The 20091-nt window shown below is 50.1% G+C and overlaps 1 protein-coding gene across 1 annotated transcript; it reads right to left on the reverse strand.

The window, feature by feature from the left end:
* Positions 1-7062: 7062 nt before the first annotated feature.
* On the reverse strand, positions 7063-7986 carry LOC145943408 (uncharacterized). Its single transcript, XM_083050919.1, has one exon. The coding sequence runs from the start codon at positions 7984-7986 to the stop codon at positions 7063-7065; it is 924 nt and encodes a 307-aa protein (XP_082907045.1).
* Between the last annotated feature and the right edge of the window lie 12105 nt (positions 7987-20091).

Consider the following 20091-nt stretch of genomic DNA (forward strand, 5'->3'; position numbering starts at 1 on the left):
AAAAATTAAATATTCCACACTACCGAGAGTATCGAGAATAATCAAATTTTAAGAGCTACGCAAAACGTACAAAAAAGAGCAGAGACATGCTACATTCGCTTCGCCCCACTTTGTCTCGCTACTCTCCGATCCCGCGCTCCCCACCCAGTAGGCGGCGCCTACGCTGCCTTTCGTTGTAGCCACGCGCTGATTGGCAAACTTTAACAATTTATAGCGTAAAAAATAAAGCTCAGATAAAAAAATGGCTCAGGACTTTTCGATTTAGTTTGTTGTCCTGCACCTGATGGTATGCTTCGTATACGTTTGTTTAGTTACACCCTGTATATATATATATATATATATATATATATATACATATGTGTGCCTTTTTATATGAGTGTGTATGTACGCGAGTGTATTCGGTAAAATATAATATAGAATTAATAATTACATATGTGTATATATAATTATATAGCCCTTTTGACGCTTATAATACTTATATCTGTATTTAATGATAATATTACTATTGCAAGACTGTTTGTTAAAATAATATATGCTTATTACCTATTTTCATTATATATATATTTATACTTTAGTGTTTAATTAATTTAATACCTATCAAGTTTTATTTTAAGGTTTCAATCTTGCAATTGACTTAATGCTAGTGTTAGTATTAAAGATAATATAATACTTAGAATTATCTTAATTTAACATATAACTGTTTCTCTTAATATATATGTATATATATATTTAAGTATTGTTAAAAAAAGGAAACGTGGAACGTAAATGTTCCTTGAGCGGTTTTGGATTTCCCGCGCGAGAGAGGGAGTTTCGAGATCTCAGGAGAGAATCGTACAGCTGTGCATTATGCGGCGGCGCTGATATACGTGCAGTGACAGGGCGCCACTGACTGTCTCTTTAAATCTGTTTACGTGCAGCGTTGTGTTTACGTTTGATAATTGTCTATGTCTATGATAATTAATTCTGTGTGCTGCAGGTGCGCGTTGAGTGAAGGAAAATATTATATCCAAGTGATAAGACAATCGTGCGCGTTGCCAGTGGTTCGGGAAGAAGAAAAGAAAATTTTACGTGACGAGCGGCGGTGGACGTCAAGTGGAGTCGACGATCGTAACAACGGACAATATTCGACAACACGATCATGCAAAATGAGACAATAGGCGGTAGTTATTGCCGGTACACCTTCCTTACATTCAAATTCTATTCTCACGTCCACGGTAGAATTTTTGACAGATTCATTTTGTCGCGAACAATCAATAACTGCGAGAGGACCGCAATGTAGAAATTTTGCGATAGTTAGTACATTCTCAATATCACACCCGTAATAAGATTTGCGAAAACGAGAGTACATATCATACAGAATCGACCATCTGTTTTTATCGAAATCTAAATTTAAATCATCGTAGGGATAAGATTCCGAGTTTAGATATAGCTTAACGTTGGCTAATTTAATGATCGAATGTAGTATTATCTTTTGTCATAACATTCTTTTTACCAGTCTGCAGTGCAAAGATCACATATCGCGGCTTTTCCAGCTGAGAGGCGGTTTTCACAGTCCACGAATGCTTGGTCATACTATGTAACAACGGAAATTCGTACAGATCCCAAGAGCGAAAACTCATGTTTAAGAATCGCCCGCTTTCCAATGCTCGTAACAAGGATAGTTTATTGATTTCGTTCAATATTACATGCGGCATACGCCATTGTATCTTGATCAATTCAATATCAGCTTCCGCACGTCCATACAGACAATTGTTGTCGTTGCGCGAACGTATCAAAATTAATTCATGGCGAGCGTTAATCACAACTTGCTTGTAATCTTCGCAAAATCCCAACAGCATGTTGAGCGGTACGCAAAAGATAAACATGCAACTATCACCGCATGATCCATTATGCGTCATATCCCACCCGGCATTCTTCAAGATTTTACTTTTCTCGGTAGTTAAAGAGACATAATTTTTCAACGTAGAAGTTATTCCAACGTTTCTGTTGCGATCAATCTCCACACCATCGAGTTCATATCGAATTTCATCAAACATGAATGCAACGCAGTTATTTGCCAATACCAGCGTTTCATTTGCATCTATTTTAGATATCGTCAACTTTCCCTCAACATACAGAAAGCTTTCGCACGGTAACGTGTACAAATCCTAGTGGTGTATAGGTATCCGTATCTCATTGCTATGTCCAAGCGATGAGTTGGCGTATGGATTGTACGTATGTGTCTCAACCTTGACGATACGATCATCAAAGACTGGCTCACCACCAATATTCAAAATGTCAATCATCTTTTCGTACGATGGATCCCAATGATTTTAAAAATTTGCGATTCAATGCGCTGAGTTTCTTTTTAGTGTAACGAGATCTCTGATTATTGTCGCTCACTGCAGCCGCCGCAGCTGCTTTCGCAAAAGTATTGTCCCTCGTAAAATTATTGTCTCTCACGTGCTCCGTATCATTTAGCACGAGCATCACACGCTAATTTTGTCGACGCCGTACGTGCAATCTTACAGTAACTTCCTCTCCTCGAAAATCCAGCAATCGTCATTCTTGATCAACAATGCGTATCGTTAGATCAGTAATGCTCCGTACGACGATCGGGAGATAAATGATCTGTGCAGGCGTTTCCGATATCTTATATCCTGGCGGCACGCTCGGTGAAAATTCATATATCTTGTGTACGCGCTTGTCATTACTGTACGCACCAGTGGTGACGCTACATTCTATACGGATAATATTCACGCTAATAATATTTGTAGGTAAATCCAAATCATACCATTTGTGAGGTTGCAATATACGATTCGACGAGAATCCCAACAGCGATCCTATGCTGTCTGGTTTACTAAAATTTATTCTATAGATGCATTTGATTTCGCTCTTTAGAGTATTATGATTGGCGCGCAGCGCTATTGCATCTTCATTCTGCTCTTTATTGAAAGGATATTGTGAAATTGCACGTCTCAGATACTCATCTATAGCTTGTAGTTCGTATGTTCCCTCGGGTATTGTAATTTTTTTGTCATCGTTATCAAAGTAAAATTTATTATTCTTAGAATTTACATTTGGTATCGTATGATAAGTTTCAAAATCTGTTAAACCGAGCTCGTAATCACCATCAGATAAATCTATAGCTGGAAAGTAGCTTACAGCGAGAACGCTACTTTTGCCAGTCAACGTTAGTGTTAACGACATGTTGTCAAACTGAATCGCAACGGTGAATAGTCAGGTTTTATATCAACTGTTTGAAGAAATTTTAGACACAATTGTCCACAATTATTCTGATTATAATTTTGATAGAATGTGTGATTGTATTCTATTTTCGTAACATTTAAATATTGCACCAATTCTTTGGGTGGTCGAAGATTGCCAAAACTATCGAAATATATTGCTCGATTTCCTCTCTTTACATATGCTACCCAATGGGTACCGGGACCATCAACGTCATCCAAATTTACAATACCGCATTCATTTTGTCGTATACCGCTTATCGGTAAATTATTGCGCATGAAAACACCTCTATAGAATGGTATACGCATACGTCTTGCCAGTTGTTGCAATTGTACATTAGTTGTTACACCCACAGGCATTTTTAGGGGTTTTTTTGACGCTTTTTTTCTTAGTTGAGAATCCCTGTCCACGCTTGTATGGAGCGAGATAAACTCCACGACCTTCCATAGCGCGATTATGACGTTGCATTTCTTAAAGCTGACGTTGCGCAGGCTTGCTATCATTCACAGCCTTTGCGACTCCCGCTGCTCCACCGGCCAACGAACCGAGAACTCCCAACAATGGTAAAATTGGCAAGATACCACCACGCTTCGCCACAGGCAGTATTCGTTTCTTCTTCTTTTTCGAAGATTTTTGCACCTTCATCCCCATACCGAATTTTGTCTTTGCTTTCATAGCTGCCCAAACAACTGTAGCAGCTGCTCTTTCACCAAGAGTCGAATCTCGCGCGGTAACACGTTTTCGCGCTCTCGCAGCGAGTATATTATCGGCAACGTGTCGTTCGCTGAGGTCGGTGCTTCGAGAATATGCAATGTCGTGCTCGCGAAACGCGGCATCCATTAGATTAATGCCTCGATCACCTCTAGCCAGTCGCTTTTCCAATCGAGTCCCCGGACCACAAAACTGATAACCGGGAATATGTAGTTCGATAGGAAGTGCGTTTATCGCGCGATTAAGGAGACCGCTACCTAGTTTCTTTGACATTCGTCACAATCTTTTATCAATGGCGCTGGACCGTCGATATGTGTTCGTTGCCACGGCAAATTATAATGTCGCATGCATCGACGATATTATTGAACCTCTGTATCAACCTTTATATGTTCGGGAAGCTTGCCCCACAATTGTTCCACGTAATCACCAAAGTTTTGCAGTAAAACAATCTTGGGGATAAATTGTAATTGCTCGACAGTAAGCTTGAGAATATCGCTTTTAACCGACAGGTAGAGCAACATTTTGGGTACTGAGCGGTTTTCATCCGATGCACCGCTATAAATAGACCCTCCATGACTCATTCATTCATTCGAGAGAAAACATGCGGTTCGTGCGCCAAGCGACGATAATCAAAGTTACAAATTTCAATGACAAAACGCGGTTAATGTCGGAGAAAGAAATACGCAGACATAGAAACATGCTACCAAATATTATACGCGGTATCATTTGCGGTCCTTCGGATTGTGGTAAAACTAACGTGTTGATTAGTTTGATAGAAAGCCCGTACGCTGTTCGCTTCGAGAACATGTACGTTTACTCGAAATCGCTTCAACAACCGAAATATCAATGTTTGGAAAATTTGCTATCACCGATAGAAGAAATTGATTATTTTACATTCTCTAATATTATTGATGTTATTCCATCGAGCGAGGCGCTTCCGCATTCCATTTTTATCTTTGATGACGTGCGACAAGCAAGATACGATAAGAAACTACTTTGCAATGGGACGACACTCGAGCGTCGACTGTTTCTATTTTTGTCAAACGTTTGCCAAAATACCCAAGCATCTTATACGTGACAATGCAAACTTACTAATTTCATTTAAACAAGATGGGACAAACTTGAAACATGTGAACAACAATCATGTAAATACAGATATGTCTTACGATAATTTTCGTGCTTTTTGCCAGAAATGTTGGCAACATAAATATGGATTCGCGGCGATTGACAAGGACAGTCCGCTGACTAATGGACGATACAGAAAAGGATTTAATGAATTTGCAATACCGCAAAGCAATTAGTCGCTTTCGACGCATTGATCGAGCAACGTCTAAATTGCAACATGATGAATAACGATCGTGAAAAGATTATGAGAGAGATTGCGAAAACGAGCGATTCAATCCGTAAAAAATATCGTTTCTTGAAAACTGGTAAAATGGAGGAGGACGATGCATTGGAGAGGCATTTTAAACCAATCTCTGAACCTCTGAAACAGCTTGTTGAAAATACAGTTGATGAAGATAAGAATGAACCACAGAGTATGCTCGGAGAGAGAAAAGTGTTTAAACAAAGCGATTAAATACATCATTGAGCGGTATAACTTCTACTCCAAAGCGAATAAAAAGCAGGCGAATGCAACAATTATTGGATGCAACTACTTCTACTCCGATACAGGATGTACAGCCAAGGCAAATATTGCATGATAAGACGTCTATCGAGGAAATTTTCGAGACTTCACCTGAATCGCTTGTGACATCAATTCAACATTCATTACTGTTCACACGCGAGCTGTCCGTTTTTTTTGTTCGTCGCGGCGAATTGAGAAGAGAGAGTTTGTTGATCGCGAGAGAGAATCGAAGTCGGAAAGAGGGAATGTGATTCCGCTAAGACTGAGGAGCGAGAAGGATAGCGAATGCTATTGTGTATCAGCTTGACGGTTGAGGTTTAGAGATAACAGCGGAGCGTGATAGAGTGAGAGAGTGAGAGAGAAAGAGTGAGAGCGAAAGAGGAGATTGAGAGTTTAAGAGAAGTGCGATAATACAGGCGATCCGTTATTAGAAAAGAATGTCTTTATTTTAGTAATGTCGAAAATGCGGACGCGGTTAATACATAGATTAAATTAACTCTTGAAGTGTCCGAGCACCATTAAAGTCACGTCTTTTATAAAGAGTTCGTCTTTTTCGCACTCGCAGTCACTGAAAGATTTGCGATCGCAGTACAGAAAGTTAATCTATCGCCGTGTTCGCACTTAACTCAGATTTGCATTAGCGTATGTTTATTACTCGATTATATTTTCGATAAGAGACCCGAGACAGTCGTATCCTCGGTATTTAAACTCTTCGGGGAAACGTCTAGAAATTTCGAAGAACGGAGAAAGGGAATCCCAAGCTCCGGGTAATCGTCGAATATTTCCATGAAACGTGGAAACGGTTGTCTGTTGATTACATATGAGATATAAATACGAAGACGAGAAAACACATTGAGAACAAAGACGTTTGTTATTGAGCGCGTATTTGCGGATTATCCGCTTTGTAAAGGCAGCACGGCGATAAGATTTTATTATGTTCGAGTTTTATATATAAATTTATTATTCTCGAATTTAACAGGTGTAAATTTATTATTCGCGATTTTAACATATGAATTTATTCTTTCCGACTTTAACATACCGCCCGCCTCGAAACTATCGTTTCGAAAGGAGAGTGCATAAGCGCCTGAATTTAGAGAATTCGTTTGAGGCGATCGGTGTGTTAATTACATTGGTTATTCACACGTGAACGACAAGTATCGACAAGTGAACGGAAAATAATTACGCGGAGATATAGATAGAGAATATCAAAGAACGAATATACATAATATGTGAAAGATACTTATAATATAATATAAAGGAATAACAGCAAATATGATATAAGAATAATTACGCATTATCGCTTATTGACTTAGGTTTTGACTTAGGTTTTCGATATCAATCGGTAACAGACATAGTTTTCCGATTGGACGCTTATATTCGGATGACGCCGTTTTTACTGTAACGACGCGAATTAAGCCGTCAGTGCCTGCGTGACACTGCATGATGCGCCCCAATTCCCATTTACAGGGAGGGAGCAATGAGTTTCGAATTAATACGAGTTACCCTGTTCGAAGGCTTTCTTTCGTGACCTTTTTCCATTTTACTCTCTGCTGTAGGGTGTTTACGTAGTCATCGAGCCACCGTTTCCAAAATCGCTCAGTTAACTGTTTTATCAATTGCCAACGTGATAAGCGATTTTCTTTTATGTCGAGAACAGAAGGTTCCGGAATCGCTTTAAGCGCGGATCCGATTAAAAAATGACCGGGCGTGAGGGGTTCGTAATCATCGACCGTATCGGTGAGCGGTGCGAGAGGCCTAGAATTTAGGCAAACTTCGATGTTACATAGGAGAGTTGCGAATTCTTCGAACGTCATTTTTTTATCACTGACTACCCGACGCAGGTGATGTTTCACGCTGCGTACTCCTGCTTCCCATAAGCCGCCGAAATGCGGAGGGGATGGTGGGATGAAGTGCCACGAAACTTTATCGGCCGCTGTTCGGTTAAGAAAATTCGGATCTCGTATAGATGCTCGAAATGCTGCGGTCAACTCGCGATCTGCTCCAACGAATGTCGTACCGTTATCGGAATAAATTGCTTCCGGGAGACCGCGACGCGCGCAGAATCGCGAGTAAGCAGCTAGAAATGCGGGGGTGTGATAATCCTCAACTAACTCTAAGTGAATCGCTCTGCTAGCCATGCATACGAAGACAGCGATGTATGCTTTTCGCGATGCGATTCCGCGACCGGACATTGATCGGATGAGCACGGGACCGGCGTAGTCGACTCCACAATGTAGAAATGCGCGAGAGGGCGGCGAGACTCGAAATCGCGGCAAATTTCCCATAAGCTGAATCGGTATTTCAGCTTTTTCGCAGGCGCAAGTGACGCATTTATGAATAATATTTTTAATTATACTGCGAGCGCGTATCACCCAGAATTCGTGTCGCAACGTTGCAAGCGTTAACTGTGTTCCAGCATGCATTGACCGTAAATGCGCGTGTCGAATTATTAGCTCGACTAATGGATGCGACGCTAATATAATCGGATGCTTTCTTTGCTTTGAGAATGGGGCATGTGCTAACCGCCCGCCAACGCGAATTAGTTTTTCTTCGTCGAGGAACGGATTTAACGACAAAATCGCGCTTTTCGAAGAAATCGATCGTTGCTGTGATAAAGCTTTCTTTTCCGGAGCGAATAATTCGTCCTGAATGCGAGTAAGCCAGAACTTGCGAGCTCTTTGAAACTCATCTGTGGAGAGAGCTGACGGACTTTCGTTGATTCCCACGTGAGGATCATTAAGACGACGTATTCGCGATGTATATCGAATAATATATGCCGTGATTCGAAGGAGCTTAGGCCAGGATGAATATCGCGTAGCTAAGTCCCACGGTTCGATCGATTCGGCATGATGTGCATGTGCGTGAGTAATTTTTTCGAGAGATGTTTCGCAGAATGACTGATCGGTTGCCGACGGCCATTCTGATTCAGGCAGCCTCAGCCACGATGGCCCTTGCCACCATAGATCATGAGATGCTAATTGTTGCCCATGAATTCCGCGGGAAGCACAATCGGCGGGATTTTCTCCGGTTGAGACGTGTTTCCAAGAAGCGAATGGAATTCGCGACTGGATATCGGTAACGCGGTTCGCTACAAATGTCTTCCATTTTGACGGATGTTGAGTTACCCACGCAAGCACTACGCTCGAATCCGTCCAACAATAGCATGGAGCTTTCGCGAGATTAAGCGACGTGCAAACGAATTCCATTAATCGAGCTAATAATAATGCAGCGGATAACTCTAGTCGCGGAATCGTGAGTGGTTTAACCGGAGCTACTTTTGCTTTACCGATTAGTAACATCGATGTGATTTGACCCGAAAGCGACGTTAGGCGAATATAAACCGCTGCAGCGTAAGCTGCGTTGGACGCGTCGGAGAAGCCGTGTAGCTCGCAATTAATGCTATCTGCTCCTCTCTGTTTCCATCGGTCTATTTGGAGATTATCGATACTCGCCAAAGACGTTTTAATGGTATTCTATTGTTCTAATAGAGAGGATGGAAGTTTATCGTCCCAATCTAACTTTACTTGCCATAGTTGCTGCATGAATATTTTGGCGGAAATCGTAACCGGCGTACTCCACCCTTTTTTTTTTTTTTTTTTTACGCTGTGGAAACCATCATGGTACCCTCGCCCTCCGGGACGAGGGTTATGTGGGACTCCTTGTTCCCCTTGGCCGGTCCACTGGTGGATCGGTCAGGGGGCCCAAGACCTACCGCACTAAAACCATAGCGTGTGCCTGCGCTGGCGCTTACGGTGATGGCGGGGAACCAGCAATTGCATCACTTCCCGCCATCATCTGGCCCTACCTGTCCCGGGAGACCATCTTCCCCGAGAGGAAGATACTCTCCCCCGTCATCGTGCGGATCCTACCCGGTTGCGACGCAGAGGGGCACAACTTCCACGCCGCGCCCTCCCAAAAAGTTTGGGGGGCGGGGTCACGGCTCGAGTTTTCCCGTTCGAACCGCCACCCCCCGCACCCGGAACGAGGCCCCCTCTCTCACCCAAGAGGGAAAAGAGATTCGGCCAGCGCACCGGGAGCCCTACTTCTGGGAATTCCCCCCAGAAGGGGGGGGAAACCCGTCCGCAGGCAGTGGTGCCCTCTCACCGGCGCTCTAAGGCACCGGTGAGAGGGCTCCCGTCTGCCGCGTCCCTACCCGGGGAGGACCACGTGCAATGGGGCTCCTAGTGAGCCCCGGTGTGGTCCCCCCTGCCCCGGGGCCACGGTTCCCTCCCTATCGGGATTCGACCATCGACTCGGGGGCAGCGCCGAGACCCTCCCCTGGGGGAGGAACTCGGCATGGGCGGGGGCAGACGCCGCCCGACTCCCGACCGCAGGGCTTACGCCGTGCGGCCGCCAGCCGGGCGGCACCCGCCCCCGCCCTCCTCCTTGGACGCTAACGTGCCTCTTCCTCCACAACCGGGCGAGGGGGGCACCGCGCCCCTCGCCCAACTTCCCGTCTTCTACTCCGCCCCCTCCGGGGGCGTCTTCTTCTCCTGCGACGGGGGGGTTCGCCTCCGCGTCCCCGCCTCGGCGGGCCGCCCCCGCCACCTCCCCATCTACCACGGGCACCTTCTCTCCCTCGCGCCCTCCCGGCCACTGACCCCCCGGGCCCGACCCGCCCCTGGCCCCCACCGCGGCGATTTCTTCGCCCAGGCAGCCAGGAGGGGTCGTCCCTCTCCTCCCGGAATTCAGGGGTGAGAGGGAGTCTCCCCCTTCTTCCCCGTCTCTCCCGCTCTCTTTCGGCCTCCTCCTTCTGCGTCATAACTTTGAAGCAGAAGGAGGAGACCGCCTCCCACGCTTCCTCGCTCCCGACCATCTTAGCAGCGATGGTCGGGAGCGCCAGATCCTCCCCGAATTTGGACGAGGACACGGCGCTCCTCTGCCCACGCCGGACAGAATTCCAGCGTGTGCTGCGCCGTGTCCCTGTCCCCGTCACAATGATAGCACTGCGTGGTGCGCTCTTTCCCTATCTTACACAGATACTCGCCGAAACAACCATGTCCGCCGAATATCTGTGTAAGGTGGTACGACATCCGTCCGTGAGGCCTATCCACCCACTCTTTCATTATAGGCCTCACGGCCCCGACGACTCTCTCTCCCGAGTTGGATGGGGGGATGTTCTCCAGTCAATCCCCCCATTCCTCTAGCATTTGTCGTCGGGTTTGCGCTCCGACTATGCCTCGGGCCCTCTTAGTTATTTTGAACCCCATCCCACGGAGCTCTCTTATTCTTTCATACGCCCTCTTGTAGGCGTATGCCTGGAGCTCCATGGGAGGTAGTCCAGCGAGGGTCGAGGCCGCTGCATGCGACACCGTCCTGTAACCGCGGACGACGCGATTGGCCATTCTCCTCTGGATCCGGCGAAGTATATCCCGGATCCGTCTCCTGGCCACCGCCTCGCCCGCCCATACCGGTGACCCGTAAAGGGTCACAGAGTTGACAATTGTCGCATACAACCTGCGCACCCGGTCGTCCGGCCCGCCAAGATTGGGCAGCAGGCGGCTAAGTGCCGCCGCTACCCCACTGGCCCTTTCTTCCAGACGACCGAAGTGCGCGTCGAAGTGCCATTTGCCGTCCAGCCAAAGCCCCAAGTATTTGATACTCGGCCCCAGCTGAACGGGGATGCCGTCCACGATGACATGAGCCTTTGGTGGCTTCCCCTGGGAGCCATCATGGAAAAAGATGGCCTCCGTTTTATGGGGAGCCACCTTAAGGCCCAGTTCCCTAATTGCACGCACCACGCAGGCCACCGCGAGATTCGCCTTCCCTCTTGATTCCCCCCAGTCATTCCCCCCTGCCAGGACTATCGTGTCGTCCGCATAGCAGACGACTCGACAGCCGGGGGGGAGGGCAGAACGAAGCACTGTGTCATAGGTGATGTCCCACAACAGCGGGCCCAAAACTGACCCCTGTGGGACACCACACGACACTTGCTTTTCGCACTTGGTACCGGCTTTGTTCCGGTACTCCAGGCTCCGGTCCCGGAAGTAGGCCTTAATGACCTCCACGAGATATTGTGGGACGCCATGGTCTATTAAGGCGCCCCTCACCTTTCCCCAGGGCAGGGTGTTGAAGGCGTTTGTAATGTCTAGTGCAACGCCGACAACTACCCTGCCCTCTTCAGCCTCGGATTCCGCGAACTGACGAACGCGTAGGATCGCGTCCGTCGTTGATCTGTGTTCGCGGAATCCGAACTGGTCCTCGTGGAGGTCAGGCCCCACTTCCCTCATCTGCCTGACGACTCGGTCGGCTATGATCCTTTCGAAAATTTTGCCGACCTCGTCGAGCAGGCAAATGGGCCTGTATGTGGAAGGCGCTCCGTCCGTTCTGCCCCCTTTTGGGATAAGGACCAGATTGGCCTTACCTCAGACTGGGGGGAACTCACCCGACTTGAGACAGTCGGTTAGCAGCCGTCGTATTGGTCCAGACAAGTGCTTCAAGGCGTATAGCCAGACCCTTCCGGGGATGCCGTCAGGCCCCGGGGCTTTGTTTCCCCGGGTCCTAAGCCTTTTGGCAACCCCGGCCACCTCAGCATTGGACAGCTCGTACTCCTCTTCCCGACGGGCTCCCTGACGTATAGCTCGGGAACCCTGTCGCATTGTGGGAAGAGGGTCTCTAAGATGTTTTCCAGCACTTCGGCGTCCAATGCCTCCGTCATGGGGGGCGTCCATCTCCGCAGCTTTCTCATGACTGCCTTATATGGACGCCCCCAAGGGTCGGCATTGAGGCCCTGGAGTTGCTCGTCCCAGGACCTCGCCTTCGATGCTCTGATGGCGGCGCTCAGAGCGTTACGGGCTTCTCTGTAACGCTCCAGCGCCCCTACCATGCCCTCGTCATCGTTGCCCAGGCCTCTTCCTCTCAATCTCTTATAGCGGCGTTTGGCCTGGACGGAGGCGCGTCTTAAATCCGCGATCTCCTCCGTCCACCAATACGCCGCCCTTTGAGGCCTCGGTTTGGCTCGGGGCATGGAGACGTTGCACGCGTTCTCCATGGTCTCCCCGAGCCATGCCACCTGGTCTTTTATTTCTTGTGGTGCTATTGCACCAGACCAGGTGGCCGAGAGCATGGCTGCCACCAGCTTGTCCGGATCCAATTTAGCAAGGGCCCACCGTTTGGGTAGGTCCCCCCCTTGGGCGCGGTTCAGCACCCCCCGGCGGGTGATGTCGACCCTCATCCGAATATATAAATGGTCAGAGAGGGTCTCTTCGTTCATCACCCGCCAGTCCCTAATCCTGTCCGCCGCAGCGGGAGATGCCCATGTCAAGTCAATGATGGACTCTCCCTGCGGCCGGACGAGGGTGCTTCTCGACCCCTGATTTACTATGCAGAGGCCGAGAACCGCTGCCCATTCTTCTAAGACCCCGCCTTTTCGGTCCGTACGCCGGGAACCCCAATGCCTAGACTTGGCATTAAAGTCCCCGGCAACCACAATTGGTTCGGGGAGTCTCCTCTGGACGACGAGAGATATCTCGTCGAGGATATCCCCGAACGTGGCGAGGTCTATACTGGGGGGGATATAACACCCAATCACCCACAGTGGGCCCCACTCGACGGCTACGAATCCTCGTCCCCTTCCGATTTTAGTGCACGGAGGGGAACCGATCTCCTGTCTCCAGGTGATCGCGACCGAGCCCGCATCGCAACTTGCCCAGCACGGGTTGTCCGGTGGTACGCGATATGGCTCGGCCGCGATCCCTATACCGCATCTCCACTGCGCCAGGGTATGTAGAAAAAGATCCTGGGCCCTGGCGCAGTGGTTCAAATTAGTTTGGAGGAGGCCTATGCGCGTCATAATATGCGCAGTTTAGGCCTCCTCCATAACCACCTTCACTAACTCATTCTGAGTTGCAGGAGCGGCTGCTCCCGCCTCCTTAACCTGTTTCTTGGGGGCGCCCTTTCCCTTGCGGACTCGCTGGGGTTTGGGCGCCTCCATTATTTGTTCCTAGGAAGGCCCGGGGGAGGCTAAGCCATCCCCGGAGCCTCCTCCAGCTCCTCCCTTCTTCTCTTTTTGTGGGGTCTGGGAGGGCCCGGGGGAGGCTACGCCATCTCCGGAGCCCCCCTTGGCTCCTCCTTTCTTCTGCGTTTGGCTACTGCCCTTTTTTGTTGCAGTTTTTCCTTCCTTCTTCACCTTGCAGCTGTCGCCACCGGCTCGATGGTTCGCCGGTAGTCCGGCCTCTGTACAGAGGACGCAACGCGTCGCGTTGCGGCACTCTGTGGCCTTGTGGCCAGGGGAGCCGCAGTTATAGCAGCAGCCACTACGATCTATAGGGTTGCTGCACTGCTCCTTGACGTGCCCCCTTTCCAAGCAGCGGAAACACTGCAAGGGGCGCGTCTTCAATATCTCCACCCTGGCCACAATCCAACCCACCTTTATCTTGCCCACCGCGGCCACTTTAACTGCGGCCGCTACTGGGCATTGGGTCCAGAGGGTGCCCATGGTCCCCCTGTTAAAGCGTATTTGACCCGCCTTAACCTCGGAGGCCTGGCACCCTCCAACTTCCGCGATTGCCGCCTTGACTTCTTCGACGGTGGCGGAGTCATCGAGTCCGAGGACCCTGAGATCTCCCCTTTTACAGGGGCGGGTCACCCGGACTCCCTTCCTTCCTTCTAGGGCCTCCCTGATCTTCTCAGCGAACAGGTCGGCCTTTTTACTTTTGTCTGCCCCGGGGATCTCATATAGTATGGCCCCGGTGGCTGAACGGCATGCTCTGACGTCGTCGATCCCTAATTTCGCGATATCCACCTTCTGGCAGGCCAATGCGATAGTCTCGCTGTATTGGCCCACGGGGCAGGAAATCGCGACCGCTGCAGTCCTGGGGATCCTCCCGGACCTCCGCGCGACAGCCTTGGGGGCAGCCCTCCCCGCCGCCCTCTCATTGCTGAGAGGGGGGAGGCCTTGTTTGCCCCGCTGCCTCCAGGCTGGGAGGTTTTTGCGGGCGTTGTTGTTGGCGCCCGATTTTTCCCCCTCTCTTTCTTCCCAACAACCTGCACCCAGCTATCCTGGGTATCTGCAGATCGCGGGAGCCGAAGAGTTGACAGGGGGGGATCCTTGTTGGTCTGGGCCTTCGCCTTTACGGGTTTGGGCCCGGTCTTCTTTGGGTCTCCCTTCTGGTTGGTTCCCATTTGGGAGTTCCCCTTTCCTTTTTCCTTCCCGGCGCCGGCCTTGGCAGGGACCGGTCCCTTCTCAAGGGGCAGGCGTACTGCCGGTCGTTGCCGGGGGGGGCTGCTTTGTTCGGGGGAGGTCTTGCTGAGGGGTCTTTGACCCCCTTTTTAAGGCTCTCCCTCTTATAGAGCAGCCCCTGAATCTGTGTGGTGAGCGAGTCATATTCGACTATATTCTCCTGGCTTATACCGGGGGGATAGTCCTCCATCCTTTTCGTAACCCCTTTAACTGGGGGTCTGTCGACTGGTGGTGGTGGTGCACTGAGCGGCGTTGCTACCACCACCTCTTCCACCTCCATGGTATCCTCTGGCAGGGCCACAATCGAATGAGGGGCGGTTGCCCCCTCATCATTACTGCTTACCTCGCCGTTTGATGCCCCAGGGAGCTTGGTCTTGGGTGTTTTACCCTTCTTCTTATTCCCTGCCTCCTTGAGGTGTTTTAGTTCACTCTTTAGAGCGAGCATTTCTACCATAATCTCCTTGTTATGGCGTTTTAACACCTCCAGCTCGTTCTCCCCTTCCTGGAGACTGCTGGTTGCGCTGGCCGCAGCCGTTGTTGCAGCCATGGCGGTTAGAGCGGCCTGAAGGTAACAGATCGCCTCCTTCATGTCCCTCTGGACAGTGTCCTTCAGGTTGCCACTCATGATCACATATTTCTTGAGCATGGTGACACTCTCCATTCCCTTGGCAGCTATGTCGAGTGCCGGCGCTAGTGCCACCTCGTCGGCATAGTCCGCCACCAATTGGTCCAGCCTTTGCCACGCCTGGCTGTCACTCAGCGGCGTTTTGGAATCGAGCATCTCCCTCTCTTTCATCTGCTCATCTTCGGCACGCTTCTGAGCCAGCATGGCCTTCTTCTTTTCCCACTCATACGTGGTGGGAGGGCGTCCCGGTCCCCTTTTTCTCTTCTGGCCCGTTGTTATGTCGATAATTTCCGCAGCATCGACTTCTTCATCAGTCGATATTTCCATCTGGGGCTCTTTTCTCCCTGCCACTGCATCTTTGTCCTCAGGACGCAACGGGTGGCTGTCCACGGCGCGCTTCTTCGCGCGATATGCGCGCCTCTCCCCCTCTAAGCCTGGCCAAGGTTGGTCGTCGAACAGGAACGTCTGTCCCTGCGACGACGATGGACCACTCTCTGATGTTCCGGAGAGGCAAGTCCTTAATCTTGCCTCGTCTCGATTCACGACGACCGCGAGTTTCTTCATCCCTAAAACCCGTGTCTCGCAAGAGACGGGCACATATGCCGTTATCTTGCTAGAGGCAGGTCCCGGTTTGGAGCCTTTACCCCCTATCACCCCCTTGTTTTGTTTGTTGTTAGCGTTGCCTTTCATTTTTGTTTTTCCCCCTCCCTGCGGAGGCTCGACCGGCCGGCGTATCTCCCACCAGCCAAGGGACGACCCAGAAAGCATGACCCGAAACATGACCGGAATCATGCCCCCGGAATCGCCCCCCAAACCGGTGCCCCGGGGACTCCCGGGGGGCCGGCTTATGTCGTGGGCCGGGGGGGATGCCGCACCCCCGGCACTGGACTCCGAGCCCTTTACTCCCCCATGAGGTGTTTGACTCCCCCATGGGGTTTCGGGGGTCCCCCGCCTCCGACAACGGGGGCACCTCCGCAGGTGACTCCACTCGGGGGGCCCCACGGACGCTTCGGAAAGGGTCGCCGCTCCCCGGCCCTGCCCTGTACGCCGTGGCGACCAGCCGCCCCCCCGCCGGTGAATCACTGCCGGCGAAAGGGGCACACCTTCTCCTGACCGGCCGGTTCGGAAGGGGAAACGGTCCCGACCGGCCAGGAGTATCTACTCTCGCCGCCGGGCCCTGCCTCGGAATACGTCCGAGCGGCCCCGGCGGCTGACCCGCGTGGCACCCTCCGGGCAGTGCCCCTTGGGTAACCCCTCCGGGCAAAGCCTCTCGGGTAACCACGCGTGGCCTATTCCACCGTCCCGGCCCGAGCTCGGAATATGTCCGAGTGGCCCGGGAACGGCAGCCTCAGGGACGCTGGGACGGGGACCCAGGCTACCCAGCCTGGAGACCCCCAACCAGCACCCTGAGGCACTACGTGTCGCCGGGTCCCGCCTCGGAAACGTCCGAGCGGCCCCGGCGACCGACCGCCGTGACTCCCTCCGGGCAACGCCCCTCGGGAAAACCCTCCGGGCAAGGCCCCTCGGGTAGTCACGGACAGTCCCCTCCCCCGCGGCCCCAGCCGCAAAGAAAACCCACCCCGAGACCCGGCGGGAGCATCCCCGGGAACATCCCAAGAACACCCCCCGGAAACGCAGAACAGGAAACCCCGCGGCCCGGGCCGCAAAAGCATGGCGGGAGGGCAAGCGCCGAGGCGCCGTGCAGTGTCCTCTCCTAACGGTGCCATGCCACCGGGCGTTTGTATTCCGGGTCGCCATCCCTTACCACATACGAGCCGAAGCTCTAACGGGGAAGTGGGCCCCGTCCCCCCAAGCTGTGAGAAGACTCCCACAGCCCAGGAGGAACCCCCAGAAACTAGGGGGAGCCCCCAGAATCCGGGGGCAGGTGTGCCTCAGAATATGTGGCACTGTCCGCTCTTAGCACCCTTCGCAAAACCTTGCGAAGGGTGAGCCCCCTCACCACGTCAAGGTGGCGGACAACGAGGGGGGGCGTATTCCACCCTAACGGATCGAACAACTTAGCGATGGTTGAGAGGATAGATCGCTTGGTAGTTGACGTAACGAGAGGGAGATTTACTTGAAATTGAAAAACATCGAGCAACGGATTTCAACTAACTCCTAAAATCTTGAGTCGCTCGTCGGTTTGCAAATCTTTATTACACGCTAACCCATGATTGTCCGCGACGATATCGGTTAAAAGCTTGGATGAATTGCTCGACCATTTTCTCAATTCGAATCCGCCACGTTGCAACAAGGCGCGAACTTGATCGCGAGTCTGTCGAAGTAGAGGTATGTCGTCAGCTCCGAAAAACACGTCATCGACGTACGTTATTTTGCAATATTGGTACGGCTAACGGAAACGCGTCACCTTCGTCCACAACGAGTAGCTTAATTATGCGTAACGCTAAGAATAGCGCGGACGCGGTGCCGTACGTGACCGTGAGGAGTTGATATTCGTGTGCAGGCTCCGTCAGATTTTCGGTCCATAAAATGCGCTGATAATTTATTTCGTCTTCATTGACAAAGATTTGGCGATACATTTTGGTTATATCCGTGGAGTACACATATCGATATTGCCTCCATCTTAGAATGATTGAAGGCAAATTCGCTTGTAGTTTCGGACCGACAAGCAGATGATCGTTTAACGAAGTCGCATTGCTTGTTTTGCTCGATGGGTTGAATACGACTCTCAGATGAGTGGTAATCCTTGTTTCGCGAATTACTGGATGATGCGGAATGTAAACGCATTGATTGGAGGATTCCGCGGGCTCAACTTTTCGCATGTGTCCGAGCGCTTCGTACTCGGTAATGAAATTAGCGTATTCCGATTTTAGTTCGGGATTGATTTGAAATCTGCGATGGAGAGCTTTGAGGCAACGCTCCGCGATTTGCCTTGAATCACCGATATCGATCGGAGGCCCTTTTTTGAACGGAAAATTAACGACGTATCTTCCGTCGGAGCGACGCGAGTGCGTCGCGAGAAAATGCTCTTCGCATTTTTGCTCGTCAGGACTTAACGGCTTTTTAAGCGGAATTTCTTCGAGTTCCCAGAACTGGCAAAGAGCCTGATCAAGCGAAAGCGTGCTTGAGCAATGTTGCACTGTACGTGTGCGATGCGCGCTAGTCGGAATCGATGTTGGGCCCGAGAGTACCCAGCCGAGAATCGTTTGTTGCGCAATGGGCTGTCCAGCGCTGCCCTTTTGAACTCCGTCGAGGAGTAGCTCGCTGTAGAGATCGGCGCCGATAATTATGTCAATTGGATCGTTGCTTAACGGATCCGGATCTGCGAGATTGAGACCGGCGAGATGCGGCCAATTGACATGAGATATCACGGACGAAGGAGAGTAAGAAGTTAGCGAGTTCAATATTGACGCGGTAGTCGTTAACACAGGATGAGATTCATTAACAGGAGAGAGCTTAATTAACGCGGCATATCGACAAGTACCGGCGTTGACGCATCCGACGGCTGAGATCGAGACAGGCGATTTAATGCGACGCAATTTCAACATTTGCCTCAACCGTTCGGTAATAAATGTAACCTCGGAACCCTGATCGAGTAACGCTCGAATAATAGTCGAACGACCTTCAATTGAGCCGACTTTTACGCGGGCTGTTGCGAGTAAGACGTGCGGTCGTGACGGTAGCCTTGATATCGCATTCAACGCAGTAACGGGCTGCGAGATTTGAGAACTCGATTGCGCTTCTGATAACGCTTTATTTGAATTTTCAGTAATAGATGAGTTCGAGTCAGCATGTAGCATCGAGTGATGCTTCTTTTGGCATGAGCGACAAGAATATTTACTCTGACAAGACGATACTGTATGTTTTGTGCTCAAACAATTAACACATCGATTTGCTTGTTGAATTATTTCCAATCGCTGACTCGGACTTTTCTTGATAAATTTAGGACATTTATTAATGAAATGTGCTGCCTTACATAACGGACATGATAACGCTGATGCCGTAGAAGCGGTGGCGATCGTGGCCTTTTGAAATCGAGAACCTTTTGTCGAGTTGGTAAGATACAATTCTTCTAACGCGCGAGCGCGGGCTGCAATAAACTTTTCGAGTTCTGCGAAACTTGGAACTGGTGAATCGTCACTGTTTTTTAATTTCCAGGCTTTTCGCGTGGCTTATCGAGTTTTTGAGAAACGCCGTATACGATAATGTCGCTTAACATTTCGTCATGCGTTCGACCTAAATTTTTTAATGACGCGATTGCGCGATTCGCTCTATCTCGAAGTTCGTTTAATTCTACAGCGGATTCGCGTGACACTTGCGGTAGATTATATAATGCAGAAACGTGCCCTTCGATCAATCGACGCTTGTTCTCATACCGAGAAGTGAGTTTTCCACGCTAGGTCGAAATTAGCGGCGATAACAGGAATATTTTTAATTGCGTCGAGCGCGCGACCGGTTAGACTCGATGCCAAAAAGTGCATGCGCGTAAATGATGTCAGCTCTTTATTCTTTCGAATGAGTGACGTGAATCGGTCTCGAAACGTTTCCCACTCGTCATAATTACCCGAAAACGGTGGAATTTTAATGGGTGGCAGATGAGACAGCGAAAACGATGAGCTGATTGGAGCAGGTTGATGTCCTTGATCAAAAGATTGATTGTGTGGCTCAATCTCTTCAAGATGCTCGGCCATGTAGTCTAATGCAGAGTTGTATTTGTTCTCGTGTTCGTAGAATCTGTCATCCTTGAAATACTCGATGCCG

The sequence above is a fragment of the Prenolepis imparis genome, unplaced genomic scaffold, assembly GCF_030444845.1.
Source record: "Prenolepis imparis isolate NDT839.2.m4 unplaced genomic scaffold, iyPreImpa1.0 SCAF_12, whole genome shotgun sequence".
Taxonomy (NCBI): Eukaryota; Metazoa; Arthropoda; class Insecta; order Hymenoptera; family Formicidae; genus Prenolepis; species Prenolepis imparis.